General features: G+C 49.0%; 1 protein-coding gene across 15 annotated transcripts; it reads right to left on the reverse strand.

Moving 5' to 3' along the window:
- Nucleotides 1-2,427: 2,427 nt before the first annotated feature.
- Nucleotides 2,428-26,650, reverse strand: Tmem268 (transmembrane protein 268). Of its 15 annotated transcripts, none has more exons than XM_076934809.1 (12): nt 26,472-26,578; nt 24,707-24,781; nt 24,314-24,355; nt 23,995-24,078; nt 22,635-22,826; nt 19,799-19,908; nt 16,939-17,046; nt 15,382-15,531; nt 11,120-11,230; nt 8,941-9,021; nt 8,410-8,589; nt 2,428-4,975 (listed from the first exon to the last, which is right to left on the reverse strand). In XM_076934809.1, exons 5-12 carry the CDS (start codon nt 22,741-22,743, stop codon nt 4,796-4,798), a joined length of 1,029 nt encoding a protein of 342 aa, XP_076790924.1. In that variant the 5' UTR covers nt 22,744-22,826; nt 23,995-24,078; nt 24,314-24,355; nt 24,707-24,781; nt 26,472-26,578; the 3' UTR covers nt 2,428-4,795. The 15 variants fall into 15 exon arrangements, with proteins under 15 accessions (XP_076790924.1, XP_076790920.1, XP_034359053.1 ...); XM_076934805.1 differs by having other exon boundaries at nt 26,372-26,568; XM_034503162.2 differs by having other exon boundaries at nt 24,228-24,355; nt 26,372-26,568.

A 26,650-nucleotide genomic window follows, 5' to 3' on the forward strand; every position in this document is an offset into this window, starting at 1 on the left:
AACCAGCCAGGCAGTGGTGGCATATGCTTTTAATCCTAGCACTCAGGAGGCAGAGACTGGCAAATCTCTGAGTTCAAGGCCAGCCTGATCAACAGAGGGAGCTCCCAGACAGTCAAGGGTACAAAGAGAAACTATGTCTCAAAAAACCCAGATAGATAGATAGATAGATAGATAGATAGATAGATAGATAGATAGTAACAACTATACTCCTTGATAGGCAGAAAGTTAAAAAGTTATGTGGATATTTTTAATAGCTTTTATTCATAATTAACAAACCCATGAGAATCTAGGATGTCCTTTAGTACACAAGTGGGTGAATGAGCTGTGGCATATCCAGACAACAGAAAATAAATCAGCTGGATGTGGCCTTTGATTCCAGGTGAGTGGATCTCTGTGAGTTTGAGGCCAGCCTAGTCTACATAGTGAGGCCATCCAGAATTACATGAGCCAGCCATCTCTAACCCCCTGATACTATCTTAAAATAATATATAGCTTAACCTTTGATATATAATTCACATACAGTAAGACTTGCCATTTTGAAATGAGCATGTAGTGGCCACTTTCCATTCTCTCTCTCAGCCTCTGACCACCACGAATGCACTTTCTGTCTTTGGATTTTCCCCATGCCGGTATCTCACGTCTGGAATAAAGGAGTGAATGGTATTTTTGTTGTGTAACATGTTTGCAGGGTTTAGCCACATTGTAATATGCATCAACTTTGTTCCTTTGATGGAGTAGTATTCCACTGTATGCTTAATGCCACATTTTTGTCTCCTTGCCTTCTGGGTTGCTTGTACTCTTTAGCTACTAAGAGTAATGCTGTTGTACACTTTTTTTTATAGATGGGTATTTCCTAATAGCCTATATTTGATATTCATTTCTATCAAGTTTTGCTTTTTTTCAAAGGCTTAATTTTTATCTACCTGTGCGTGTTTGTGTATACGCCGCATGTGTGCAGGGACCTGCAGAGGCCAGAAGAGGGTGTTGGATTCCTTGGGGTTGGAGTAAGAAGCAGTTATGAGCCTTGTGAGTCACCTGATTTGGGTGCAGGAACCATAGTGAAGTGCTCTGGAAGCCAGGGGGCGCTCTCACGTTTCCCTTTTTTTTTTTGCCGCTTATGTAAAGTTAACATTGTTGCAATTTAACAAGTTGCCCCTTTTTTCCTTGTGAAACATCAGCTTTTATTTCTCCAACGTTTTTGTCTTTATTTTGGTAGATGACATTTCCATAGCCATTTCAGGTTCAAGGCATACTGAGGGGACAACAGTGATCTCCTGAGTACCCTGTGCTTCCTGCTGAACAGCACTGCCTGAGGACCTGAGTTTGAATCCCCAGCATCCAAGGTGTCTTTTCTTTCTTTCTTTCTTCTTCCTCTTCTTTTTTGTTTGTTTTTTTACGTGTAAGGGTGTTTTGTCTCTATGTATTTCTGTGCACCACTTGTATGCCTGGTGCCCATGGAGACCAGAAAAGGGTGTCAGATCCTCTGTCTGGAACTGGAAAACAAACAGGCCCAGCACCCTGTGTTTAAAAAGCCAGGCACAGCACAATAGGAAGAAACAGGATTGTTGGGGCTAGCTGGCTGCCCATCAAGCTCTAAGTTCTGTGAGAGACCCAGTCTTAAGGGAATATGGAAGAGAATGACAAAGCAGGACACTTGATGTCCCCCTCTGACTTTGACACTCATGTGTGCAGGCACATGTACCCCATCACATCCACGCCCACACTCACATACACACAATGTTGTCAGAAGTCAAGAGGGCTGGGAAGGTGCTTGCCTAGCGTGTAGAAGACCCAGAATTCCACCCCAGCACTGCTAACACAGATAACCCTGGCATTTGGAAGGTTGTGGCATGATTAGGAATTCAAGGTCATCCTCAGCTACATAAACAGTGTGAGACCACCTCTCAGTAAAATGAGACCCTAACTTTAAAAAAAAATAGAAATAAAATAAATGCAAAAATCTACAAGTCATGGCCAGAGTTTTCTCTCACTGGTCACAGACAGAACAAACTAACCAAAAATCATTAATGACAGATTTAAACAACCTGTTTTTAAAAAATGTGTGTTTGTGTTCGTGTAGAAAAACCATCTGGCAGCTACTAAAAGGAAAAGAGGCATCACTGAGGGCCAGGATGTGGCTCAGAGACACCATGTGCTCAGTGCTCTTACATGCAAGAGGCCTGACTTTGAGCCCCAACACTACACAGAGATGAAATAAAGCCTCTCGGTGGCTGGATCCTCGGAGGGACACAACAGGGAACAAACAGGCCTGGTGGGTTCTGTGACAATGTCTCCATCAGTCCCCTCATTACACAACCCTGTCCTGACAGATGAGGAGGTGAGAGGCACAGAGAAGGCTAGCATCTGACCCAAGGTCACCAGCTTGCTCCCAGCCTCGATTCACCACAACATGGTCCCTTACTGAACTTGAGCTTTGACAAACCTTTATTTGCATACATACCCCTGAGGTGCTGGAATAGCTAAGCATAAGGCCCAACACATATGGGCACCTACTGTGCACCAGACAGCACGCATTTAAGAGAAACAGCAGCAAGTTATTGAGTCTCTGTTCCAGCTTGTGACTTGGTACAAGCACTGAAGGTTGTTTCCATTCAGTTTGAAACATTTGCCAGGCATGTGCTTTCCTCCCTGGTGACTGATGGGACAGAGATAAGATGGCAGGCAGGAATTGGCTTTGAATGTTCCTACCTGCGTGGCAGTGTGTCCATGCCTCCTGTCTCTGATGGGTACCAAACCTAGGAGCACTGGGCTATAGAGATGGCTCAGAAGTAAGAGCATGAACCGTTCTTACAGAAGACCTGAGTTTAATTCCCAAAATTCATGTGCACAGGAAAATGATTAAAAATATTTAAAAAAAAAAAAAAAGCTGGATGGTTTATTCTCATGGCAACTTTGTAAAGCAGGTAAGACACATGGATTTTACAGAGGAGGAAACTGAAGTATACACAAAGAAAGGTCCGCTGTGGGCTCACCCCGTAAGTCCCATCCAGCAGACAGGGAAGATGTGGAAGGACCATACCTATCCTCCACGAGCAAGCTGCCCCATTCACTAAACAGGTTTATTTTCCACCATTATGCTCAAGAGCTCTGTGACCAGAGGACAAGCACAGGCTTCCCTTGATCAACGTCACAGTGACTGGCTCAAAAGATGGTGAATGATTACACGGAGCAAAGCTGCCCTGGCACATGGCTGGGGGACTCCTCCATCTTAGACACAGAGAACGCAAAGAGGTAGGACATGTCTCACCCAGAAAATCTCCTGAGCTGTGTGGTTCTGGTCCACTGCATCGCTCCATAAAGGAGTCAGTGGACACACTGAGAAGCAGTGCAGTCAGCCGTGGTCACACAGCCCTGGAGGTGGCAGGTGGGCAACAAGAATCCAGGTTACTAGTTTAGGCCAGTGCTCCCTCTGAAGGCTCAAAAGACACCTCAGCCTGGGGTCAGGGGAGCACTTTGTGCACGGAGGAAAGAAGAACAAACAGCACAACAAGCTGGAAACTACCAAAATCATCCAGCCTGTAGAGATGGACAAACAAAGGGTGCACAAACAAAGTGACACAGCTCAAGACCAGACCTCCGGTCCATCATGACCTGGGTCTTATCATTCAACCATGTTTGCCAGAAGCATGTGCCACAAACTGTGGAGGGGGAAAGGCAACCAATCTATGGGACTTTTCAGGATTTTTTTTTCTAAGCAAGTCCGGGTCATTCACAAAAGGAAGATGGGTACAATGTTGGACCTTGAGGAGTTTACAGTCTTGATAGAAAAAGGGATATGTACAGGAGAAACATGGAATAACATAAAACATCCATAAGGAGAACAATTCCATCAGGAATTTCAATGAGACAGAGGACAGCATGAAGGATACAGAAAGTGGGACTCTGAGGGATGAATAAGAGTCCAAAAGGAATGAATACATGTCAGTTCAAGGAAGAGTTCCAACTTATAATGATGATTTGTGGGGGACAAAAACCACAAAGGTTGGTTCTTGGAGTAGGACCTTCACACCAGACAAGGGCTTTGGGCATAGGGCTGTGGACAGTCGTCAAACTTTGGGAAAGTCTCTGAGTTCTTCACACAAGCCCAGAGTGTCTGATCATACTTCATTCCAGAACAATGTTAGTGTCAGAAAACACCACTGCTGCTCAGCAGGACAAAAACACAATCTCAAGCCAGCATGTTGCCACAAAAAGGCAGTCTGAGTCCAACGGGATCTTCTTTTCCAGTGCCCTATTGATGGTCACTGGCCTTTTGTCTCCTTCTCACCGCCGTCCTCCAACTCTGGTCCTCTATAACCCGGGTGTTAACAGACAACAATCCCAGACAGTGCTGTAACTCACAAGCTAGCTCACCCTTCTGAGAATCTTCCCTCACACTGAAAACAGGTAGGCTCGTGACATCGGCAGCCTGAGGCGATGCTGAAAGAGCATCCTCTCTGAGCCTCAGCCTCACTTTCTGACACCAAGGGTCTGGGACTTGCCCTGTGGTGTCTGCCGCAGGTCCCTAGAGCTTTGCAGACAACGGGAAGGATCCTCCATCCAGGCCGCCGAGCCCAGGTAACTCCAGCTCAGCCACTGGATTCAGCAAGGCCAAGCATATGATGCCAAGAAGGCATCTGGTGTGCACTTGATGATCCCAAGACCTACATGACTGACACTCGCTAAAGTGTCCCCAGATGCTGACCTCATCTGAGCTCACTGTTGGCCATGCTGGGCTCCTGACTCCTCCCTCACTTCTCAGTCTTGGAGGAAGATGAACATCTCCATCCCTAGGTCACCTGACCAGGAATGGGCAACATCCTGTGCCCAGAATGTATACTTCTATGAGCTGGCAGGGGCATGGGATACTTGCAGAGTCCATGTGCCGTGTTCCCACTGACTGAGGGAGCTGAGAGGTCACCAGGAGCCGGGTGTAGTAGCCACCAAACACTGCTAGTAGCTGCCGGGCCATCTCCTGCAAGAGGTGGGGGGTGGGGGGAGGAAGCAGTATGAACCCTGTAGGCAGGAGCTTAGGCACACGAGACGCCCAAACCATCATCCTACCCTAGGCCCAAAAAGGAGGTTCAATAGGAAGAACAAGCCAGGCCAGTACCTGGGGCTCTTAGAAGATGCAGCCTGGTCTAGAACCCCAACTCTGAAACTCATTGGCTGGGAGCTGTTGCAGCTTGGGCTCCATCATCCCCAAGGGCCCTCACTCACATCACTCACAAGGCACACAGGGACTAAGGGTTCTGCTCAGAAGCAAACCATGCACTTAGCATGCCTGATGCCCTCAGTTCCACCCCAAACACCGGGAATGTTGGTATGCCCCCAGAAGATCTGCAACCGTGGGGTATGGGAGAAGTACCATTCCCACACCACCTGCACCTTCTCTGTACTTTCAGAAGGTCATGAGTCAGTAAGGTCCATGAGGTCAGACCGACTCACTTCAAGAAAATCACAAGTTGGAGCCAGATGTGGGCAAGTGTCCCATGATAGGAGACCTTCAGTTCATACATGATGCCTGATAGGCATACACATGTCTTTCTACCAGACATACTGAGTTTGCTTATGGGCTGGAGAGATGGCTTAGCAGTTAAGAGGACTGACTGCTCTTCCAGAGGTCCTGAGTTCAATTCCCAGCAATCACATGATGGCTCACAACCATCTGTAATGAGATCCGATGCCCTCTTCTGGTGTGTCTGAAGACAGCTACAGTGTACTTATATAAATAAAATAAATCTTTTAAAAAAGAGAGTTTGCTTATGAAAAGAAAGAAAGAAAGAAAGAAAGAAAGAAAGAAAGAAAGAAGGAAAGAACTGCGCATGAAGGAGGCAGTGGTCCCAGGTTCAAGTAAAGGCAGAGGAGAAGCCGGTGTGAAATGAGTGTGGGTCCAGTAGAGTAAGCATGCAGAAGATGGATGGTGATGAAGCCACACAGCACACAACAGACATGACAAACCTCATGTGTTTCTTACAGAAACAGAGAATCAAGGCATCAAGAAAAATTTTGAAACTGGATGCCATGCATTCTCTTAACACAAGTAGTCTCTGAAGTTCCACTCACTGGCCAACCAACTGGGAATGTGGAGAAGAGGCTTAAATCCCTCACTCATGTCCACCTCAATGCAATAAGACAGTGTGGGCTCCCAAGAGGCTGTGTGTGCAGAGCAGGGAATTAAAAGCAGGTGCTGAGCTCAAGGGCACAAAGGAATCCCAGCTCTTCCACCCCTCGCTCACGGGCAAGTCCCTGCTGGCTGAGGGATTGTCTTCACTGGTGACGGTGGGTACTGTAGAGAGGTGGGTACTACGGAGAGGTGGGTGAGGCTGCAGGAGCAAAAGGCTCTTAGTCCCCCTTGGTAAACATCACTGGATCCATCAGCAATCATACGTAACAGAAGCAGGCTCACTCCTACAATCTCAGCATTTGGAGGCTAAAAAAGATGGGTTGCTATGAATTCAAAGTCAGCCTGGACTTCAGACTGAGCTCAAGGCCTGCTTGGGGTACAGAATGAGGCTCTACCTCAAAATAACACAGAAACAAAAATTTTAAAAGTTCCTAACTTGGTCCCGAACAGAAGCAGTTAATTCTGAATGGTTCCCTAGGACTGGCTTTTTCTTAAGTCATCTTTTATGTAAGGCTAGAGGATGTTGAAAATGTAAATAGTGTACCTTTCACTAACCCAGACTGGCTGCATCAGTTTAGTCCCAGATCAATAATACAATGCTCTACAGTCCAACCAGTCCAGCTGGTGGACTGAGACGACGAAGGAGGCTTCTGCACTCAACTCTCCTGTCTTCTCCTTTGGTCTGGCAAGTCGCCCTCTCCCCATCAAAGAAGAAAAGGTGAAGCAGACCTCAGGGACATGCTGAAGGATGCTTTGCAAGATAAAAATCCACAAAAATGTGAGAGGTTGTTCTGACTCTGTATCTGTCACAGACTGGTCTCTTCCAGACACAGATGATCTAGCTGCCCACATTGAGGTTTGGGTAGAGGTTATATTTTCTCTAGCTAACCAATAAGCTACTTTCAAAACAAGCATGCATGTGCACACACACACACACACACACACACACACACACACACACACACACTTGATGAGAAATTATATTTCTATGGGCTTGGGCAAACTGGAAATAATAATTTGAAAAGCCCATATTTAATGGCTTATTGCCTGTCAAGCCAGACACACAGCTGCTTGAATAAAGCATATGGCCTTATTGGTCCTTTCTGCTCTAAGAAAACGTGAAGAGACTGATATCATCATTTTTTTTTTCCTTAAATACCCTTAGTGTGAAGCCTCAGACTCCCATCAAGGCAAAAGAGGAAGCCTGGGCTGGGCTGGGCTGGGCTGGACCTTGGCTCTCTAAAGTCCTGGAATGGAAGGAAAATGCAAGTGATCCTAAAAGCTCCAAATGTCACCTGAGGTCACTCCTACTGAATGAGTCTGTCTTCATAGTTTACAGGTCTGCCAGCAAGGATCCAGACCCCACACACAGCCCAAGAGCAGAACCTGGCAAGGGCTGTGGGGCTGGAGAAGCCAGAACTGAGAGTATTCACATAGATCCAAATGGTGACAAGGATTTAAGTAGGTGGGTCTGTGGATGAGGGATGATAGAGATGGATGGATGGATGGATGGATGGATGGATGGATGGATGGATGGATGGATGGTAAAGGATAGATGGATGGATCCTGATGGATAGATGGATGCTGATGAATGGATGGACGGATGGATGGATACATAGGTGTATGAACATTGTTAGATAGTCAGATGAGTACATGAACATGTAATTGCTAATTGATCAACAGGATCTTTTTTCTTTGAGACAGGGTCTCCCTGTGTAGTCCAGACTGGCCTTAGACCTGCAATTCTACTTCCAGCTCATGAGTGTTGGCATTACAGGCATGTGTTACCAAGTCCAGAAATAGACATTTAAAAGTTCTGGGTTCATCCAAATTGACGATAGGTTACAGCTCATCAACATGCAACGATCCTTGCAGTGTAGCTATCAAAAAGAATGGCCAAGGTATTAAAAATGCAACCATAAGTCCCAGCAGGTACAAAACTAATTCCCTTAACTATGTTTTAAAGTACTGGTATAAAGATGAAGCCTGCCATCCTGGCAGCTGGAAGGTTTATGGGTTCACCTTCTGGGCTACATAACAAAACTCTGTCTCAAAAAAAAAAAAGTGTCAGAATTAAAAAAAAAAAAAAAGTGTTGGACGTGAACAGTGACAACAAAAAAAAAGAAGAAGAAAAAGAAAAAAAGAAAAGATAGCCTTGACCTACAAGATTTGAAAGGTCTCTAGCAACTCAAAGAAGCTCAGGGTCTAAAACCTGAGCCATCATTGGACCATGACCACATGGGGCCCTCCAAGGAAGGACATGACTACTACAGCCCCATTACCTCTGGCTCAGCCTCGGGAACAAGTTGATAGAGTTCAGTCTGTGTGAGTGGTCTCTCTTGAGGACCAGGAGTGCTGGGCAGGAGCGGGGCATCCTCCAAATCCTCAGGCCCTGCCACCACAGGGCTTACTCCTGTCTCCATGACAACACATAACTGGCTTAACCTGCTTCTCAGCAAGGACTACAAAGAAAACAAAGGAGGCACAGGTATGTTTTAAGTCTGGCAGGCTTTGACCAGCCAGAGAGCTAGACACTGACCCAGTGAGCACACCAGTAAGATCATCCTCTTCCCCACCAGAGCAGGGTCCTGGGCAACTGTTGAAGGTCTCTGCCTCCATGCTTACATTTGATCATCACAAGCTGGAATCTGAGTGTCTATCAGGGGCTGCAGAGAACAAGTATGGGGGCAAACCCTGCCTGAAGGCACAGGCTCTGGCCTGCCAGAAGCAGTGTGCCACTGCAATCCTGACCTCAGGAAGTTGAGATCTCAGGAAATGGCTGATCCTAGGAAAGGAGCTGGCAGCCATCTTACCTCTTGGCTCCTCTTCATTTCTTGAACATGATCAGACAAAAACTGCACACAGTTCTCCAGATCGAAGTAGACAAACCAGAGCTGTGGAAAGAAGGAGCAGTCGCCTGACCTTGAGGTTCTAACCCCGAGTCTGTCCCCAAGTTCCCCTCAGTCTTCATCCACCCTTTCGATAACCACATGACACACCTGCTGTCTGGTAGGAACAGTGTGACTACAGCTCAATTGTATGGCTGGCAGGGGAAAAATTGGTGGTACTGGAAATCAAACTCAGAATAGAATGCCAAGTGGGCACACTACCACTAAGCCACATGGCCAACCCAGGAAAATGCTTTGCAAGCAAATTCAGAGCATGTCCAACCATGGACAAACTAGCTGGGCCCCATCTCCCACAGAGCATCCCAGACAGACTCCAAGCCCCCTTAGCCATCACATGTCCACTGGGGCATGGGAATAGCACCTTCATCCTCAGTAGTATGGGTACCAGTCTGTCTGAAACCCAGATATATAAAGGAGAAAAATCCTCACAAAGGCTATCTCTGCCAACCAGTGCTAGGCTCAAGTTGTCGATACAAGTGTTCTCAGTGGAAAGATGCAGGTAAGAAAGACATCCTGGTCCAGACCCCCAGCCTCTTCTTCCACCTCAGCCTCAGAAGCTTATCCTTACTAGGCCAAAACCTTGCGTATCCATTGAGATGCCTTGATGATGCCATACACATGAGAATCAAGTTCTGCAGAAAGGTCGAATTCTGAGTCTAACACCTGCATTCACCACCTTGCTCCCTGCTCAGGACAACTGAAAAAAACAAAACCATGACCTAAACCAAAGGTCATGGCCCTCCTGCCAGATAGTCTCTCCCACCAGGCCACACCCAAGAGAATCTGTTCACATGACTTTTTAAATCTTTTTTTGTGAAAAAAAAAAAAAATCTCACACATGCACAGGAGACGGGAACTCTCTGCCATCCTGCTTTAACAACTTGCTCCATGCCGACCCCTGTTGACTGCCTCCTCTTTCCCTCCCCTGCACATCACCCAGCACCCCTGGGGATTCTGAAAGACCTCCAGACATTACAGCATCTCATTCCAAGATGTCATTGTGAAGAAGAAAGAAACCACTGTCTGAAAAGATGTGTCCCTTCATTAGTCATCAAACAACTACAGATTCAATCACATCCCAGGGTCCCTCCTGTGTGCTGACAGATCACACTAGGAAGGAGCCTTACACTCGAGAGATACAAATGTTCTATCTGAACTTCCAGGAACCCTGTGCCAACATCTCAGGCAAGATAACTTTACATGTCACATTAGCTATCCCAGGTGTAATCAACTTCATAGAGCAAAGACTTGTGTGTCCTCAGCCCCAGTTCTACCCAGAGAACAGTGTCTGACATATGGAAGCTCTCAGCAAACATCTGCCAGATGTATAGAAGACACAGTTTGTAGTTCCCCAGTGCAGGCACACCACTGGGCATCCATGGGTTTCCCTGAAGCAGAGAGTTGTGACCAGTGAGGCACATGCATACCAAGGAGGCATAGCCTGAGCTATAACCCAGCTCTGCTTGCTGGCTATGTAGACTGTGTTCCTTCCCTAAGCCTTGCTATCTTCAGCTGTAGACTAAGAATGTGTACCCCTGCCGTGCAAGAAGCAAGGTGAGATCTCACCGCAACTATAGATAGGACACTCAACCGCACTGAGTGCTGAGTGCTTAGCACTGAAGCACTGAGCAGAGGCAGCCAGGATCAAATCCAGCCTCAGCCACATCCCATGAATGATGCCCTACTTTAAGATCCCCCAACTGCTTTAACGAGAAAGAAAACTACTGAGCCAGACACATAGTTGGCCTTAGCATCATACCAACCTCTCCAGGCTCATCTCTCCTACCACGTCACTCAGTACAGCCCTGGGCCACCGTGAGCTCTCACTGTCCCTTTAAAGCCACTGTGCGCCTGTCATCCTATGGGTGTGCAAACTTGTACTGCATGGGGACTTTGATTCCTACAGTGCTCAACCTCGGGATTCAGCACAGAGGAGGAATCTTCAAGGAGATATGGAACAGGGAAGAGGAGAGAGAGCAACTCACAGAAGCGCAGCAGACACTGGACCCCACAATGCAGGCCAGGAGAACACAAGGCCACCTGCCAGCAGGCCAGCAGGAGAGGTCACTCTGAGACATGGTACCTGGATCACACTCTGGCATCCCTCCACTGTGTCTGTCACGCCCAGCAGCACGCGATGTCTCAGAAGGGCTCCATTGGCAGCCACCAGCCTCAGGTCTGTGTTAGTGTTAGCCTAAAAGACAAGTGCCAGGCCCAAGGCTGACTCCAAGACACCAAGGAGTTCCTCAGCCCTGAACATCACAGCTGTCCCTCTCCCAGAGGCCACACACCTACCTTCAGGCTCAAGACAACTCTCTTTCCCTATGGTAAATTCAATGTGAGAGATCTTAAACGGAAGCCCGACTCTGCTGCTTCCTGCCTGTAGCGCCTGTGCCTCTCCACTGAGTCTTGCTGTCTTAGGTTGTAGATTAAGAAAATAAAGTGCAACCCTGCCTCCTGAGAGTGAGGAGAGAGCTCACTGGGGAGTAAAGGAAGTTTAGCCCAGGGCTAGGACAAAATCATAATGTAGTGGACATTTGAGGGAAGACATGGGACAGACTATTCTGTGTTACCTACTTTTTTTCCCCTTTCTCTTTTTTGAGACAGGAACTCAACTTTAAGGTGCCCTGGCCTCAGCCTTCAGCAAGCCATGAGTGAGGCATGCTTCTACATGGCTCTAAAAAGCCATGTGCTAGTAGGTCCACTTCTAAAGCTCCCTGCACAGCACTCGGCCCTCAGAGAAGCTGTTTTCTTCTGCTCCCGCCCAGAGCGCTAATGTCAAGTTTGTTGCAGATGCTACAGAGACCAGAGAGGGGAAAGGAAAGCTGTGACAGGATCCAGTGTGATGGCCTGAAGAAGAGACCTTCAAAGGGCCTTCAAAGGCAACTACAGGACCAGTCAGAGCCAAGGGCTCCCCAAAGCAGCAGGCTCCAAAGGAAAGCTGGAAATGTGCCGAGGTTCTTTCGTAGGGTCACACGGAGACAGGCAATGCTGGCACTCACTGAAAGAAGGTCAGGGTTCCCGGCACACAACTGTCCCACAGAAAAATTCTATAGGCCAAGGGCATGTCCTCTGGCCTTCCTGGGCATGGAAAAGGATCACTGGACATGGACAAGGTAGGAAATCTATCTAGAATTCTCCAGCATGTCCTTTTAACTCCACTGCACACAGGGGTCTAGAGCTGGGGTTCACAAGGGGTCACGGTGCACTGGAATGCCTCCACTGGCTCTGACTTGCACTCTGGTCAGTCCTGCTCATCTGGTCAGAAAGTCACTCACTGAGAGTTCAGTTTCCGACCCTGATCCTGACCCTGTCACCTGTGTCACCCTGGACAGGTCTCATGACACTTCTGCCTCCACGTCCTCATCTTGAACCAGAGGTGGAAATTCCCTTCACTTAGGGGCCTTAATAATGCTGAAATTAGCCACTGCTGGTGGACCACTGAGGGGCGGACACTCCATATATGCTGGCCAGGAGTGTCACTATGACAGGGAACCTGGACTGAAATGTTATATTTTCCATTATATCACCTTGGCCACACACAAGGGAATCGCTAGGGATGCCACGTGTTGCGCTGTGTTACACTCTGGGTGGGCTTGAGGCAGTCTCTGCTCTTGCATCACTCTCCTTCTAGTTCTTGAGAAAAGCTAATCCCTCACCATGTGAGGTTAAAAAGAACATGGAGAGAGAGCAAGAGATCTTGAGGCTCTAACAGGTGCCACGTGGCACAGGGTTACTAATCCTGTGAGGGGCACACTCAGGAAGGGCAGGTCTGTAGGATAATGATAAGGAATCCTGGAGCCAGGGGTGTACCATTAATCCCAGCACTCAGGAAGCAGAGGCAGGTGGATCTGAGTTTGAGGCCAGTCTGATCTACATAAGAGTTAAACACCCTGTCGCAATCAAAGAAATCAATCTCAGGGGCTTGAGATTGTGAGCTGAGATCTAAAGGAAGATCTGAGGGCAGATGTGTGGCAAAGGTTAGTTCCTGGACCTCTCTGAACTATTCTCACTGGCAAATGAAATCAACAATGATAACAATCACAACTTACTGAGCATGTATGCTACGCCAAGTATGACTGTGAGTGCTTCCCACATAAAACAGTCCTTTAATCCTCACAATTGCTCTATGATAGAGCCAGACTTATCAGGCGATTTTCAGATGAGGAAACTGAGGTCCAGAAGTGATGCAATTCTGCTTGCTCAGGGCTGCAGAGCTAACAAATCACAGAAGGCTTTAGGCCCTAAGCACACAATGGGTGCTCAGAGAATGGAGCTCAGTCCTAGGAAGACAGGTCCCTGGCAGGGTTTCAATGACCCAAGAGCCTAGAGACATTTTGGGCTCTACACCTGAGGCCCTTGGCTGCACCCATGAGCAGAGAGCAGGTCCTTCTCTGTGACCTGTGTCTAGCACCTCACCTGGCACTCCCTGGCTTCACAAGTACAGCTGTGTTAAGAGTAGAAGGGGTGGGAAGGAGGCCAGGCAGCCAGCAGGTGCCCCTGGACTGCAAGAGTCATGGCGGAGTTGTAACAGACCTGTCAGCTCTCCTCACCTCTTCCTCTTTAGCTTGATGGCTTGCTTTCTCCTCTTCTCAAAAGATGTATCTCCCAGCAGGAGCCAGATGCTCAATTTATTTTTACAGGCCAAGCACAAGGGTTACAAAGGCCTGAACAGAGCCCAGGGGTAGCATTGTCTTGTCAGACTCAAAGCAAAGCCCAACAAAGATCCTTTCAGAATGATTAAGCCATAAAGTCCCAATTTGTCCCTGTGAACATAGGCATGAAATGGAATTTGGCAACATGAAGCCAAGCCAGGCAGAAGCGGGGCACCTGCTAAGGACTTCAGAACAGCAAGCAGTGGTCCAGGAACGCAGAATGCAGAGACAGAGGTGCTTCTGCAGGTACCCAAAGACTGCATCCTGAGCTAGGCAAAATAATAGCCTTCAAGATATCCAAACCCCCTCCCAGAACCTGTGAATGCACTGTTAAACAGCACAGTGGACCAGAGCAGAAGCTGCACAGCTGACCTTAGACTAGGGAGAAAGAAAGGGCTTTGCCATACCCCAGGAAACCACATAGGCATGGGGGTCCTTAAAGTGGAGCTGGAAGAGGTTGAAAAGCAAATACACCCCCAGGAGGACTTCCAATTTCTGGCCCAGTGACACTCACACTGAACTCCTGACCACAGAATTTTAAGAAAATAAGTATATACTCATAAGAGCAGCACTAGATGCCACACACTGAGCGCTAAGAAGGTTACCTGGAATCTAAGCAGTCAAACCTTGAGTTCTAACCTAATCCCTTAGCAGCAGTGAACCTGGGGCTGCTCCCAAAGCCTTTCTGAAGCATTGCTCCCTATATGCAAAGGCTTCTGGCCAGAGTCACAAGGCATTACCATGGAGAGCCTTTGACAATCTACTTTCCGTGAAAAGTTTTGATACGTAGCACAGGCATTCTCAGACACTAACCTGTGAATGAGTGGAACAGTAAGCTGGGAGGCAGGGATCTCCTCTCTAAAGATGACCGGGGATCACATGTGTGGCTCTGAACCTTGGCTCGTCCCTTATAATGAGATCTAGGACAAGTTCCCTAACTCTCTAAGCATACTGCCTGCCTCTCAGGTAGCTACTGGGAGTTAAGTGAGGCCTGGTTGTGGGTGAAGCACCTACCCACCCCAGGAGAAACAACAGCACCACCTCCCCGAGCCTCATCTCCAACCCTGGTACTACAGTGAGGTGGGCTAAAACCTTCTCTCCCTGCCAATCACAAATAATTGTGCAGGTCCAGGGAGAGGTGTGAGCAAGCTCCGCTAGCTAGAATCCTGGCAGCCAGGGGGGAAAAATACCAACAACATAAATATGCAGCGACTGGGTATAAAAATAAAGAAGAGAACAAGGAGCCTTTGCTCCTTAGCCAAGGGGTAAGTGGCTTTGTCCACCACACGGCATTGCCCAAGTGAACAAGCAGCCAAAGCCACAGGCCATCAGATAGTGAACTGAAAGCACTGAAGGGAGACAGAGCAACCTTTCAGGGGAACAGGAAGAAAGGAGAAAGGAAAGGAGAGGAAAAACAGTTGGGAGCACAAGCCAGTAATCTTTGCACTTATGGAAAGGGTGTGTGTGTGTGTGTGTGTGTGTGTGTGTGTGTGTGTGTGTGTGTATGTGTGTGTGTGTGCGTGCGTGTGTGTAAAAGAGCAGAAAATGTACAACAGAGGATTTAGCTTCCCATGTTTCTGTTGTTATGGGTATACAGCCATAAGGGTAGCTGAAGGAGCTGCTGAGTTAGAACAAAGGATCAGACCACCCAGCCCCAGGGAGGGAACAGACAGAAACCCAGAAACCTCACCTTCCTCTGCTGTCTCTCAAAGACCAGCACAAGGGCCAGGGTCAGGCAGACAGCAGCCAGAGTCGCAAGCAACACGCCTGCCCACTGGTTGCCCAGGGCAAACATCTGGCTGGTGGAGTAGATGTTGGCCCACACCAACACGTAGAACACCTGTAGAAGACAAGGCCACCTCTTAGAAGGTATGGGGCTGACAGGGATAGTAGATCCACTCATGGGCACCTCGTTGGATATCCTTGCCACTGCTGGGGTTAAACAGCCTCCCAGGGGCCTGGAGGAAAACATGCCAACCCTGGAACGGCTCCTACTCACTGCTTATTAAGTGACTCTTGACAACAGGTTGTAACTGGCCTGGCAGAAATGAAGATATTCTAAAGAGATACTCATGTCTCTCAATTTGATTATCAAGTTGCTGAAACTACGGACTCCAAAGAAATGGGAATTTTGCTAGGAATCTCATTATGGGAAATGTCACACAGCTCTAACAACTTGTCAGACTACCTTACTGGATGAGACTGAAGCCCAGAGAATGACGGGCAGGTGGTGGGTGGGCCACATCTTGATCTGAGTGCTTGGATGTTCATGGCCTTCCTTGGCTGTGTGTTTGAACTGTGCTCTCCCTTCAGGGCCGCTGCAGTGTTTACTGAATCTTTGTGGCTCTTTCTCATGTGGCCACATTGATTAAATCTCCCTTTTCTGCACTCCACTTTTAATTGGTTCTTTTAGTTGGCCTATTGAAGATGGCTGAGCCTGACTTGGGGTAAAGGTTGTGAGCCCTCAAGTTTGATAACAAGGTCCATCACTCCTAAACCTGCCTCACCCCAATGTCAAATGAAACACAAAAGGGCAGGACACTCTCAAAAGAATTCTGTGTCAAAACCCCACAGTAATCCTTGCCTTGTAGTACGGCTTGGAATAAGCTATGGCACCTCTCTAAGCCTCAGTTTCCCCTCCTGTAAACTAGGAATAACCATGCCTACTCCTCAGGGCTGTTCCAGGGCTAACAGGGTAACATTTCATAGCCCGGTACTTTTTAGGAAGTTGTTAAAAACTAACTCCCTCTTCCCCTTCTCCTGAAAGGTGGGAGGTGGGGTCAGCTAGGCCATGTGACCATAAACACAGAAGCCAGAGATCAGAGTGGTTAAGGGTTCGGCAGCAGAAGCTGGATAAACTAGGTTCACACACCGCTTGGCCACAGATGCACGTGTTTCTATATGTGGATATGTAGGCATAAGTATACGTTTCCAAGCATGTACACCCACAGGTGCATGCATACATTTGTGTGCATGCACACTATGAATACAGGAAATACCTGTCTGTGAACAAAGAAAAACCAAATCCCAGAGAGAAAGGTTTTGGCCAAGGACAAACACTGAGTCGGGAGTTCCCAGTCCCAACTCCCACCCTCTACTAACCCCTTCCACACCAAATCCATGTCTTTGGTACCAGGCTTGCCCAGGCAACTGTGTTCCTCGTCCCCTTCTATGCCTCAGGACACACTGCTGAAGCTGGTGTGCCTGAGGCCAAGGGGAGGTAATGTGGGCCTACTTTACCACTTACCACAGCAAAGGCCAGCCTCATGGGCCTGGAGTTGTAGATGATGTACCTCCTCACTTGAGGTTCCAAGAGAGCACTCTCAGCCAAGTTCCTGTACTGCTCAGCAGGGACCTAGGCCATGCAGGATAAAGAGGTCATCAGTTACAGGACAACCACTGCCTACCTCCTTCCTGCAGCAAGCATTCCCAGTTCACAGTACTGCTGGTGAGAGGAGGAGAAGGCATATTTGAGGCACCTTAGAGGGCAGAAGAAGAGGCTCAGAACATAGATTGGAAATCCTAGGATAGGTCCAACTGTAGGACAAACTGTAGGAAAGTGACAACCTGAAAACCAGGGCAGCCCGCAGAGGAACCACACAGCCTGACTCTCAAAACCTTCCAACAAGCATGGGCAACCTTGGGCAAGGCACAGGCCCTGAAACAAACTCTGGTCATGTCATTCAAGTACTGAGTAACTTGGGCTAAGTGACCCCTGCCCTGAACCTTGGTTCCTCTTCTCCAAAGTCAGGGGTGTATGCATCATCAAGCAGGGTGCACTTTCAGTGCTCAGGGGTCCTCAGCAGAGAGAGAAGCACAAAGAACACCAGGTGCTCAGTCCTCTATCAGTGCTGTCATCTGACACTCTGCTCACACTCAGGCTTCTGTCAGTGCTGCCATCTGACACTCTGCTCACACTCAGCCCTCTGTCAGTGCTGCCATCTGACACTCTGCTCACACTCAGCCCTCTGTCAGTGCTGCCATCTGACACACTGTTCACACTCAGCCCTCTGTCAATGCTGCCATCTGACACACTGCTCACACTTGGCCCTCTGTCAATGCTGCCATCTGACACTCTGCTCACACTGGCCCTCTGTCAGTGCTGCCATCTGACACTCTGCTCACACTGGGCCTCTGTCAATGCTGCCATCTGACACTCTGCTCACACTTGTCCCACTGTCATTGCCCCCATCCGACACTCTGCACAGACTCCTAAACACCGAAGGCACAGACCTTCCTCTCCAAACTAGAGTGTCAGCAGAACACACAGCCCTATAGAACAGGAGCCACCAAAGGCAGAAGCCACTTAAGAATCCCATTCCGACATGGGACACCTCGGGGACTTGGGTGTAAAGAAGCCTGTCAGTGATGTGAGCCTGATGATCCAATGTCATTCCTCGGAATCCAGAGAAAGGTAGAGGGAACGAACAGACTCCACAGAGTTGGCTTCTGCCTTCCACACATAAAACCTGGAACACACACATATACACACACACAAACACACACACACATACCTCCCCACAAACATACACATAATAACAATCATCATCATAAGTATAATTCCCCAAAGCAGAAAAATGTCATCTAAGAACATATAACAATAGACTCACAAGCTCTTCACTAATCTCAAGACAATCATTTAAGAAAGACGTGGGGTTTCAGGAGAAAGTTTAGTGTGTGAATCTGCTGCCCAAGCATGAGGACTTAAGTTTGGATTCCTAGCATCCATGTTAGCTATGTGCCTTGGAGAAATGCTTGGCAGCCAATGTACATAGATCAGCAAGCTCCATGTTCAGTGACAGACTCAACAAGCTGGAGAACAAACCAGGAAGACACATCAACCTCCACAGGCATGTACATATAATACATACACATGCGTACACCACACAAGAAAGGAAGGGAAGAAAGAAAGCAGGTAGAGAAGAGAGAAGGAGGTGGAGAAGAGAGAAGAAGCTTGTCTGGAGCAGGGAGGCTCAGTGCTCTCTGGAAAGTCTTCCTTCTGCAGCATGTTAAGCTTGGAAAGGCTTGGGCTGTACTGAGCTGCTTGTGGCCCTGCCTGTGATTTCCTGGCTAGCCCAGGGAAGACCTCAAGGGCTCTGGGGAAAGAGCCACACCATTGCCCTCCACACCAATAGTAAGTGTTGTGGTTCACTAAGAGCCTGCCGTGTCCCAGAACATCTGCAAATGCTCCTTGGTATCACACACGTAATCCTGATAGAAGCCCTACAGAACTGACATGAACGTCACCCTCTCTTGCAGACAAAAATGAAGCACAGAGAAGTTAAGTCTCCTGCCTGAAGTTGCACAGGCAGTGAGCAACAAGCTTGGATCCATATCCACACAGTGGGTCTGTGGAGTTTAGTCCTGGATTCACTGTTTGAAAGTTCCATATCCATTATGTGGTAAGTTCCATGAACCTTCACAAACACTGTTCTCTCCAATGCCTTCCTCCCACCCAGCATATTTGAATTCATCCCTCAACAACTCTCTCAGGGTCTAGTCTTCCATGAAGTTTTTGTGACCACACAGCACAGCAAAGTTCAAAGCTTCCTCCTATGCCACCAGTGCTGCGTATGGCCCTCTACCATGGCCTCCGTGTCTGGCTGACCTTGCTGACCTGACCCATGTCTGGCTCCTGCTGGGCAGTACGAGCACTAGCACTGGGTCCTGCTCACCCCTGCACAGTTTAGCCAGCTCAGGGCCTAGACAGAGTGGCCACCTCCACTGAGTTAACACAGTGTGTTAACTCAGAATAACATATATTCTGAGTTAACACACTGGAAAGAAAGAATATTTCTAATATATTTCCTATGCACCAGTCCACAGTCAGAGCATAAGAGTTAAGGAAATGTTTGTGGCTGGGCGGTGGTCGTGCACGCCTTTAATCCCAGCACTTGGGAGGCAGAGGCAGGCGGATTTCTGAGTTCAAGGCCAGCCTGGTCTACAGAGTGAGTTCCAGGACAGCCAGGGCTACACAGAGAAACCCTGTCTCGAAAAAAAAACCAAAAAAAAAAAAAAAAAAGGAAATGTTTGTGAAGAGACTGACGGGTAGACAGATGGACAGGTGGACAGACAGATGGACATAGACTCAATCGGCCAGCACTCACCTGAAGGCCCCAGGCCTGTAGTTGCTCTTCTGCAGCTCCCAAGTCAAAAGAGATGGGTGCACAGGTATTGTCGATCCGGAGGACCGTGAGGACCTGGCCATTCTGTAGCTCTGCAAGCAGACCACAGCATCAGTGGGCCACGCAAGAACACATTCTGCAGGAGTTCAGAACCGAAGGCATCGACCTCAGGCTGGGAGCACCTTATCATGATGAGGGACATGGTAGCTAATCCCTAAGGACTTAGTTTGACTGGGGAGCCCCCAAGAAGCAGAACTAAGGCCCATACAGGTTAACTGTATAATTTATAACTTCCTAGGACAGAAAGGCATCCCACAAAGAATGGGTGGCACTGAGGCCAATTGTCACAAGGCAGATGTAAACAGAGGCTGAACAACCAACTCCATTAGGGGCCTGGTGAGGTAGATGTTTAGTCAAGCTCTGAACTTGAAGTTCAGCTGAATAATTTAAAACTCAGCAAAGTGCCAAATATCAGACTTAAATAGATGTCATGAAACATCAGCCCCTAGATGACCACTCCTTTATCCACAGACTGTGCTGCTGGCCAGGGTAAAGAGTAATAAGCAGGGCACAGATCAGCTAGCCTCAAGCAGGGACAGCAGCCTGAATCACCCACTGGGGCTTACGGAACCACAACAGTCCTTAAAAGGAGACAGAGCATCGAGATGGCTACACCTTTGTTAGCTTTGGCCACAAGCTAAGTACTGTGGGTAGTCTGTACCACTGAGAAGGGGAAGAGCACAGAGCCTTCTCTAGAGCTCCCAGACAGAAGCACGGCCCTCTATCGCCTCCATTGTGAGCTCAGGGAGAGTAGAAGCAGACTTCTTCTGACTGTAGAATTGCAGGGATGCTACAGTGGCTTTCAAGCCTGTGTTAACTGTCAAACATCTTCTGCATCCATGTAGAGCCCTCTAGCACTCAGACATTAACCTTGGCCCCCGGTGCCTCCCATGCATGTGTCAAGAATGAGCATGTGTGTGTGCAATCGTTCAATTATTTCATCAAGCTTTCGTTTGGGCCATACTTCCACGCTGGTCTCTTCATCACTGGGTCGCCTGAACTGGCTAAATGCCTTGCATATGCTTGACACACAAAACAAATGAAGATGACAGGCCTCTAATCCTCAACCTTGACAGTCCTCCTTCTCATACCTTGGGCCGGGGGGGCGGGGGGGGGGAGGGGTTGCACCTACGATCTTAAGAATTCCATCCATTCCATAAAGTCTAGGTCCTGTTCAAAAAAGCTTTCAATTTTGGCCTCTCCTCTCTCTTTCTGAAAAGAGTGTGATACACAGAATAAACACAGGTCAGCTCTTGAGGATAAACTGTGACCCAGTCTTTTACTAACAAGGTAAACTTGGAAGGTCAACTAGTTCCTTGCCTACAGATGGTCACAGCCACCACAGGAGACTGTGGACCACGCAGATGACAGCCTGGATGTCACCTCAAGCATGTGAATTACTAGCCCCAGTGAGGTCATAATTTGGAAGCAAGCTGGTTAGGGCTCAAAAGTCCTGATAAGACAGCACTACTACGCCTTTTACCCTGCCAAACCTGGATAAAAGTGAAGACTGAGCTACAGACAAGCAAATGAAATAGGGTGGACAGAAAGGAAACAAAGGCAGCTGATGAGACCCTCAGTGGAGAGCTGGAGCCTCACTACGTGCTTGCTCCCAGAGTCCTAAGAGGTGGATGTTGTTCACAAGGAAACAGCAGCCGAGCCGAGCAGAAAAGTTTATCTGGTTGGCTTGAGGTTAGGGGGATAGAGCAAGCAAGAGGAAGAGACAGTGCCCAAAACACAGCCATCATTCAGTGGGGTTTCCCACTGTGCCCGCACCACACAGGATGAACCTCCCCCAGGAGAGTCTGGAACCTCCAGCCAGTCACACCCTGGGCTCCACAAGCATTGGCCCAAACACTACAGAAGCCTTTCACTGGGTCTCCTTTGCCTTTCTACCAGGAGTCCCTGTATTCCTGGCAACATGATCTCTCATAACAGGCATGCGCCTTTTTTGAGCACTGAGTTTAGACCCTCTGTGCAATCCCCACATTCCCTCAGAACACCTACAGTATATAGTGTCATTTCTCCTTGCTGCACCCAGCTACCATCCATGCCTTCATTGCCCACTCACACTGACTCTGTGTCTCCACTGGAGCAGGTCTCCTGCTGGCTCTACAGACACCAGGAAGGGTAAAACGATGCAGAGCCCTATCCTCTCTGAACTGCCATTCTGGTAGGGAGGCTCAATAGTTATTACACAGATACCTGGTATACTAAATAAACTCTGCAGAGAGAATACACCAGAAAATCCTAACTAAGCCACCAAACAATTTGTCATAGGAAGGATGAATGGAGGCCTGAAGGATGAATAGAAACTGAGTACAAAAAAAAGCATCATTGGTTAGAAAAAAAAAAAATGGAAGAAGAAGCAAAGACATCATGTGCAAAGGTCCTGAGACAGAATGTCCTACAAGAACAGACAAGAAGGCAGCAGGGGGCACCAAGGTTGGCATGGCGAATGGCGGATCTTCATGCCATGTTCAATGGGAAGCCCTGAGGCAGAATGTGCCAGCAAGCTACACATCTGGAAAAGGTTCTCTGGGGAGGAGGAGAGAAAATGGACCAATGCAGTGGCAGTCAATTTTAAGGTGGTGACAGGAGGCGGTGACAGTGAGAACACGATAGAAATGATAGAGTGGCCTCAAGCTGAATGCCAAAGCCAACCAGCCACACAGGGAGCCCAGTTACAAGGTGCTGGAGTTCAGCACAGAATGGCACTCAGTGAGAAGAAAAGGGTGGGAGCCCGTCATGGCCTTACCTTGCCCCCAGCCAGGAGGGTTCCCCTGAGGCAGGGTGTTGCAGCTCAGGGCAGAGGTGGGCAGGGGACCAGCTGCCCCACCAGGATCTGTGGGAGACTCACAAGCCATGGCAGACAGACAGCTGCTCTAGCTTCTACTTCCTGTTTCTGGGGGTGCAGTTCATGCTGGGGCAGCGTCGCACCTCCACTTGCCTATGAAAAACAACAAAAGAAAGAAGTTGAGCCAGGCTCCCTGGCCCTCCCTGAGGCCAGAGTTGCTAAAGGCCAGGGAGGACCATGAGGAGTCTAAATGCTGACTTTCCCATCTTGCTGAGGAAATTTCTCCGAAGGAGAAGAAGGAACTAAAACCTTCCTCCGGCCTCTGCTGAGAGTTCCCCTGCTAGCATAGGGTCTTCTCCAGCTCGGGCACACCAGGCACCACTCGTTCCTTCCTGAGATGGCCAGGCAAACAAGCCTGGGACAGGCATTGTGTTCGTTATGGGAAGGCCTGTTTACATACACAGCTCCCCACAAGGCTCCGCAAGATGTACAAACCGAAACCAGGGAACAGGAAACACAGATTACACGCAAAAAAGTCCTGACAACCACGAAGAGGAGAACTAGCCAACAGTCTGGCTACATTCTAGTTCTCTAAAGAGGCAAGGTCCATGTGCAGGCTTCACCCTTTGGCCTCCGCACTCGCACTTGTGTAAACTTGGATATATAGCTCATCCTCAGAGCTTCAGATAGGCTTCTTCAAATCTATCAGACTTCTTCCAAGAATCAGTGGACAGTATGCGGGAAGGCCATGGGGAACAGATATCACACTCCATGTGTATTAGCTCTTTAAATCCTTCAAGGCCAGTACTCTAGAGGCAGAGGCAGATCTATGAGTTCACCAGCCTGGTCAACATAGTGAGCCCCAGGCCAGCCAGGGCTACACAGTAAGACCCTGTCTCAAAGACAAAACAAAACAACAACAAAATACTCTTGGTCCAGCCTCATGACATATGCTCATAATCCCCGCACTGAGGAGTGCACGAGTCAGGGACAATAAGATCAAACATTTAATGCCAGCCTGTGCTACCCAGTGAGCTTCAGACAGGGGTAGGCTACCAGGAAAACCCTGCCTCCTAAAAAAAGAAAGATAATTTATCCTGGTGTGACCATATACAGACAGCTGCTTTGACTGGGGCAAGGGTTTGGTCTCTGAGGCTTTCAGGTGGCCAAAGCCAGCATGGAAACATTGGTAGTTAAACTCTTTATCTGAGAAATGACGACAAGGAGAACAAGCCCTGGCTTTGCATTTAGCTCTGGAGGATCCTGGAGGCATGGCCAATGCTGCCAGCATCCAGTGGTCCAGAGGCACAGCAGGCATCACCTTTAGCCACTTTCATCAGCCCAAGTGGGATGCTCCTTATGAAGGTTCCCTTGCCGACTTCCTGAGTCGCCAATCTGCTGCAACCTGTGACATGCATCCCAAGAAACATGTTCTGTCAAATGCCACGAAGGGCACATCAGTCCTGCAAAAAGTCCTCTAGACATTTGATGGCCAGTCCTCTAGAACATTCATTTGCTACTGGGGAAGGTGGGAAGCATCCAGATGACACACACCTGCCTGAATCCAAACTGGCTCCCAAGCCCCACTGCCCATTGACCTTCGGGGAGGAGCTGGGCCTTCTGGCCTCTTCACTGTTTACCTCAAAGCTTCATCAGGAACAGCTGCACAAGGGTGGGATGCCCTGAAAAATGAAAATGTGGAGGCTCCTGTTCAGAACACAAGGATGTGGGGTCAGGGGGATGACTCTGCAGGTAAAAGCACTTGCTGCACAAGCCTGGTTCCCCAAGTTCTACCCAAGGTGCCCATCTAAAAAGCCAGAGGAAGAGGCAGGAGCATCTACAATAGCAGCGTTCCCCTGGTGCTCAGTACTCTGCCCACAGCCCAGCTTCCGTCCTTTCCTCAACATGGGGTTCCTGTTTCATGGTCAGGACACACTCTCTCCAAAGCTGAGTGCCTATCAGCTGAATGTCAGAGAAGGATTCTAGCAGGTGGCTCCAGGGTCTCTCAGCCCATAGCACCCACGCTCTCATACCTCTGGGCCTGCTCTGGCTTCCTTCCAGCTAATTCATGAGATCATCTTCGAGTGGATAAGAAGAAACCATGACTTCTAGGCATGATATAGAAAAAAATTCCAGTCAGCCTGCAATACTTCTAATGGGACGACAGAGTCTCCTCTCAGACTATCCTCAGCCCAACTCACGGCAGAGCAGTCTCAAGCTAGGCGTACTTACCAGCCTACCTTAGCGTACCTGCTCCTTCTATACAGCCAAGAGGCACAAAAGCCACAAGGCTGGGCCCCTCTGCTGCCTCTGATCAACTGCTGGGCCACAAGGAAGACACAACCCTGACATCTGTACTCCAGGCAGAGGACTCGGGCCCTCTCAGTGAAGCTTCACAACACTGGAGTGTTGAAAAGGCCGGGGAGGAGCTGACACAGGCTGGAGTTGCTCAGCCCGGGGCTGCACAGAAGGAGTCACTGGTTGCAAAAATCCCACAATGAAGCATTGTGTTTGGGGGCAGAAATCACAGCACCCCCCTCAGGCCCCCTCAGCTGCCCACAGAGACCCAATCAGCAGACTCCAGTCACACACCCGAGGTTGTGTGTGACGATAAAAGTAACCTACCCAGCCCAACCACTTCCCACCTGGGAATGGCCTTGAGCAAGGTACTAGACTTCTCTCTGCCTCCATTTCCTGGAGAGGGGACAAGGATAGAAACTTAGGATTGCCCTATGGTTCCACATTCGCAAGATCTGCACTTAGAAAAAAAAGGTTGATTCCTGAGAGAAAGTAGCTGTCATCAACCTATGCCCCAAACATTCCCTGAGAACCTTCTAAGGACAGACACTGGACTGTAAAACCAGGAGTGCAACATGAAGTCTCTGCTCAGCCCTCCCCTGCAGGGATCACCATCCACTAGGGAAAACACACTCAAAGAGAACTGCCAGAGAGGCGGCGAAGAAACCAGGCAGCAAAGGAAAGCAACTTCGGTGGAGGACGGACTCCCTGGGCTTCCTAGATGTTCCTAGGCTTCCTCAGGGAGGAGACTGAAAGGAGCCATGCAGAACTGTATGGACTGGAACCAGAGGGCAGGATGGGTCCATGGCTCCCCATGTAGGTCCTCATCCAGCACCGAGGCCACAGGGCCTCGAGGGTGCAGACAGGACCCCAGGAACAAATGCTAACCATTTATAACCCCCCTCAGCCCTGCTCCAGTCTTCAGCATACAAGTCAGGGAACCTCACACAATGGTAAGCAAAGCACAGAGGGAGCAAGTGCCTGCCGAGTCCTGACAGTCCCTTTGGGAGTCCGCGTTGCAACCAGATTTTCCAGTCGCGGGCTGTGCAGACTCAAGCCCCCAGAGGTCCCATCTCTGCACAGTGCTTGTCAGCCTCACCAACAACTGAGCGCCTAACAAATCCTGAAAGGAAAGGAAAAAAAAAAAAGGCTTTCCTTCTTTTAACTCAGCTTCGTTAATTACACTGCAAGTCCAACACATCAGAGACGCAGCAGTTCCCCAAAAGTTTAGGGCAGAAAAACCTGGCTAGACAAGGAGTCCAAATGCCCCATTTCAATGATGAGAACATTAAGCCCCGGAAGAGAAAGCTGACTATCCAAGGTCAGGGAGCAAACCCGGAGGGAGCCAAAACAGAAAACCAGAAAACCGGCTCGGCGCGGCCCGGCGTCTCCCACCGTACCTGGCCTCGGCCTTAGGCAGCTGGCTCCCCGGTCTCTGCCCTCTGGCTTTGGGGTTCCTTCACCCCAGAAATCACCCGCCCTGCCCTGCAGATCCCACACCTGACGCGTGGGGCGGAAAGAGGTCACCCGAGCCTTAGCGGAGGGACGCGCACGCAGGCCCCGCGGCCCCAACCCCCGAGCGCGGGTGCGCGGGCACGCGCACGGCCCGCGCACACTCACCGCCGCGCTGCCGCCCGGGGCCGCGCAGGGTCGGAGGCTCCACGCCCCTTCTGCGCCGC

The sequence above is a fragment of the Arvicanthis niloticus genome, chromosome 5, assembly GCF_011762505.2.
Source record: "Arvicanthis niloticus isolate mArvNil1 chromosome 5, mArvNil1.pat.X, whole genome shotgun sequence".
Lineage (NCBI taxonomy): Eukaryota > Metazoa > Chordata > Mammalia > Rodentia > Muridae > Arvicanthis > Arvicanthis niloticus.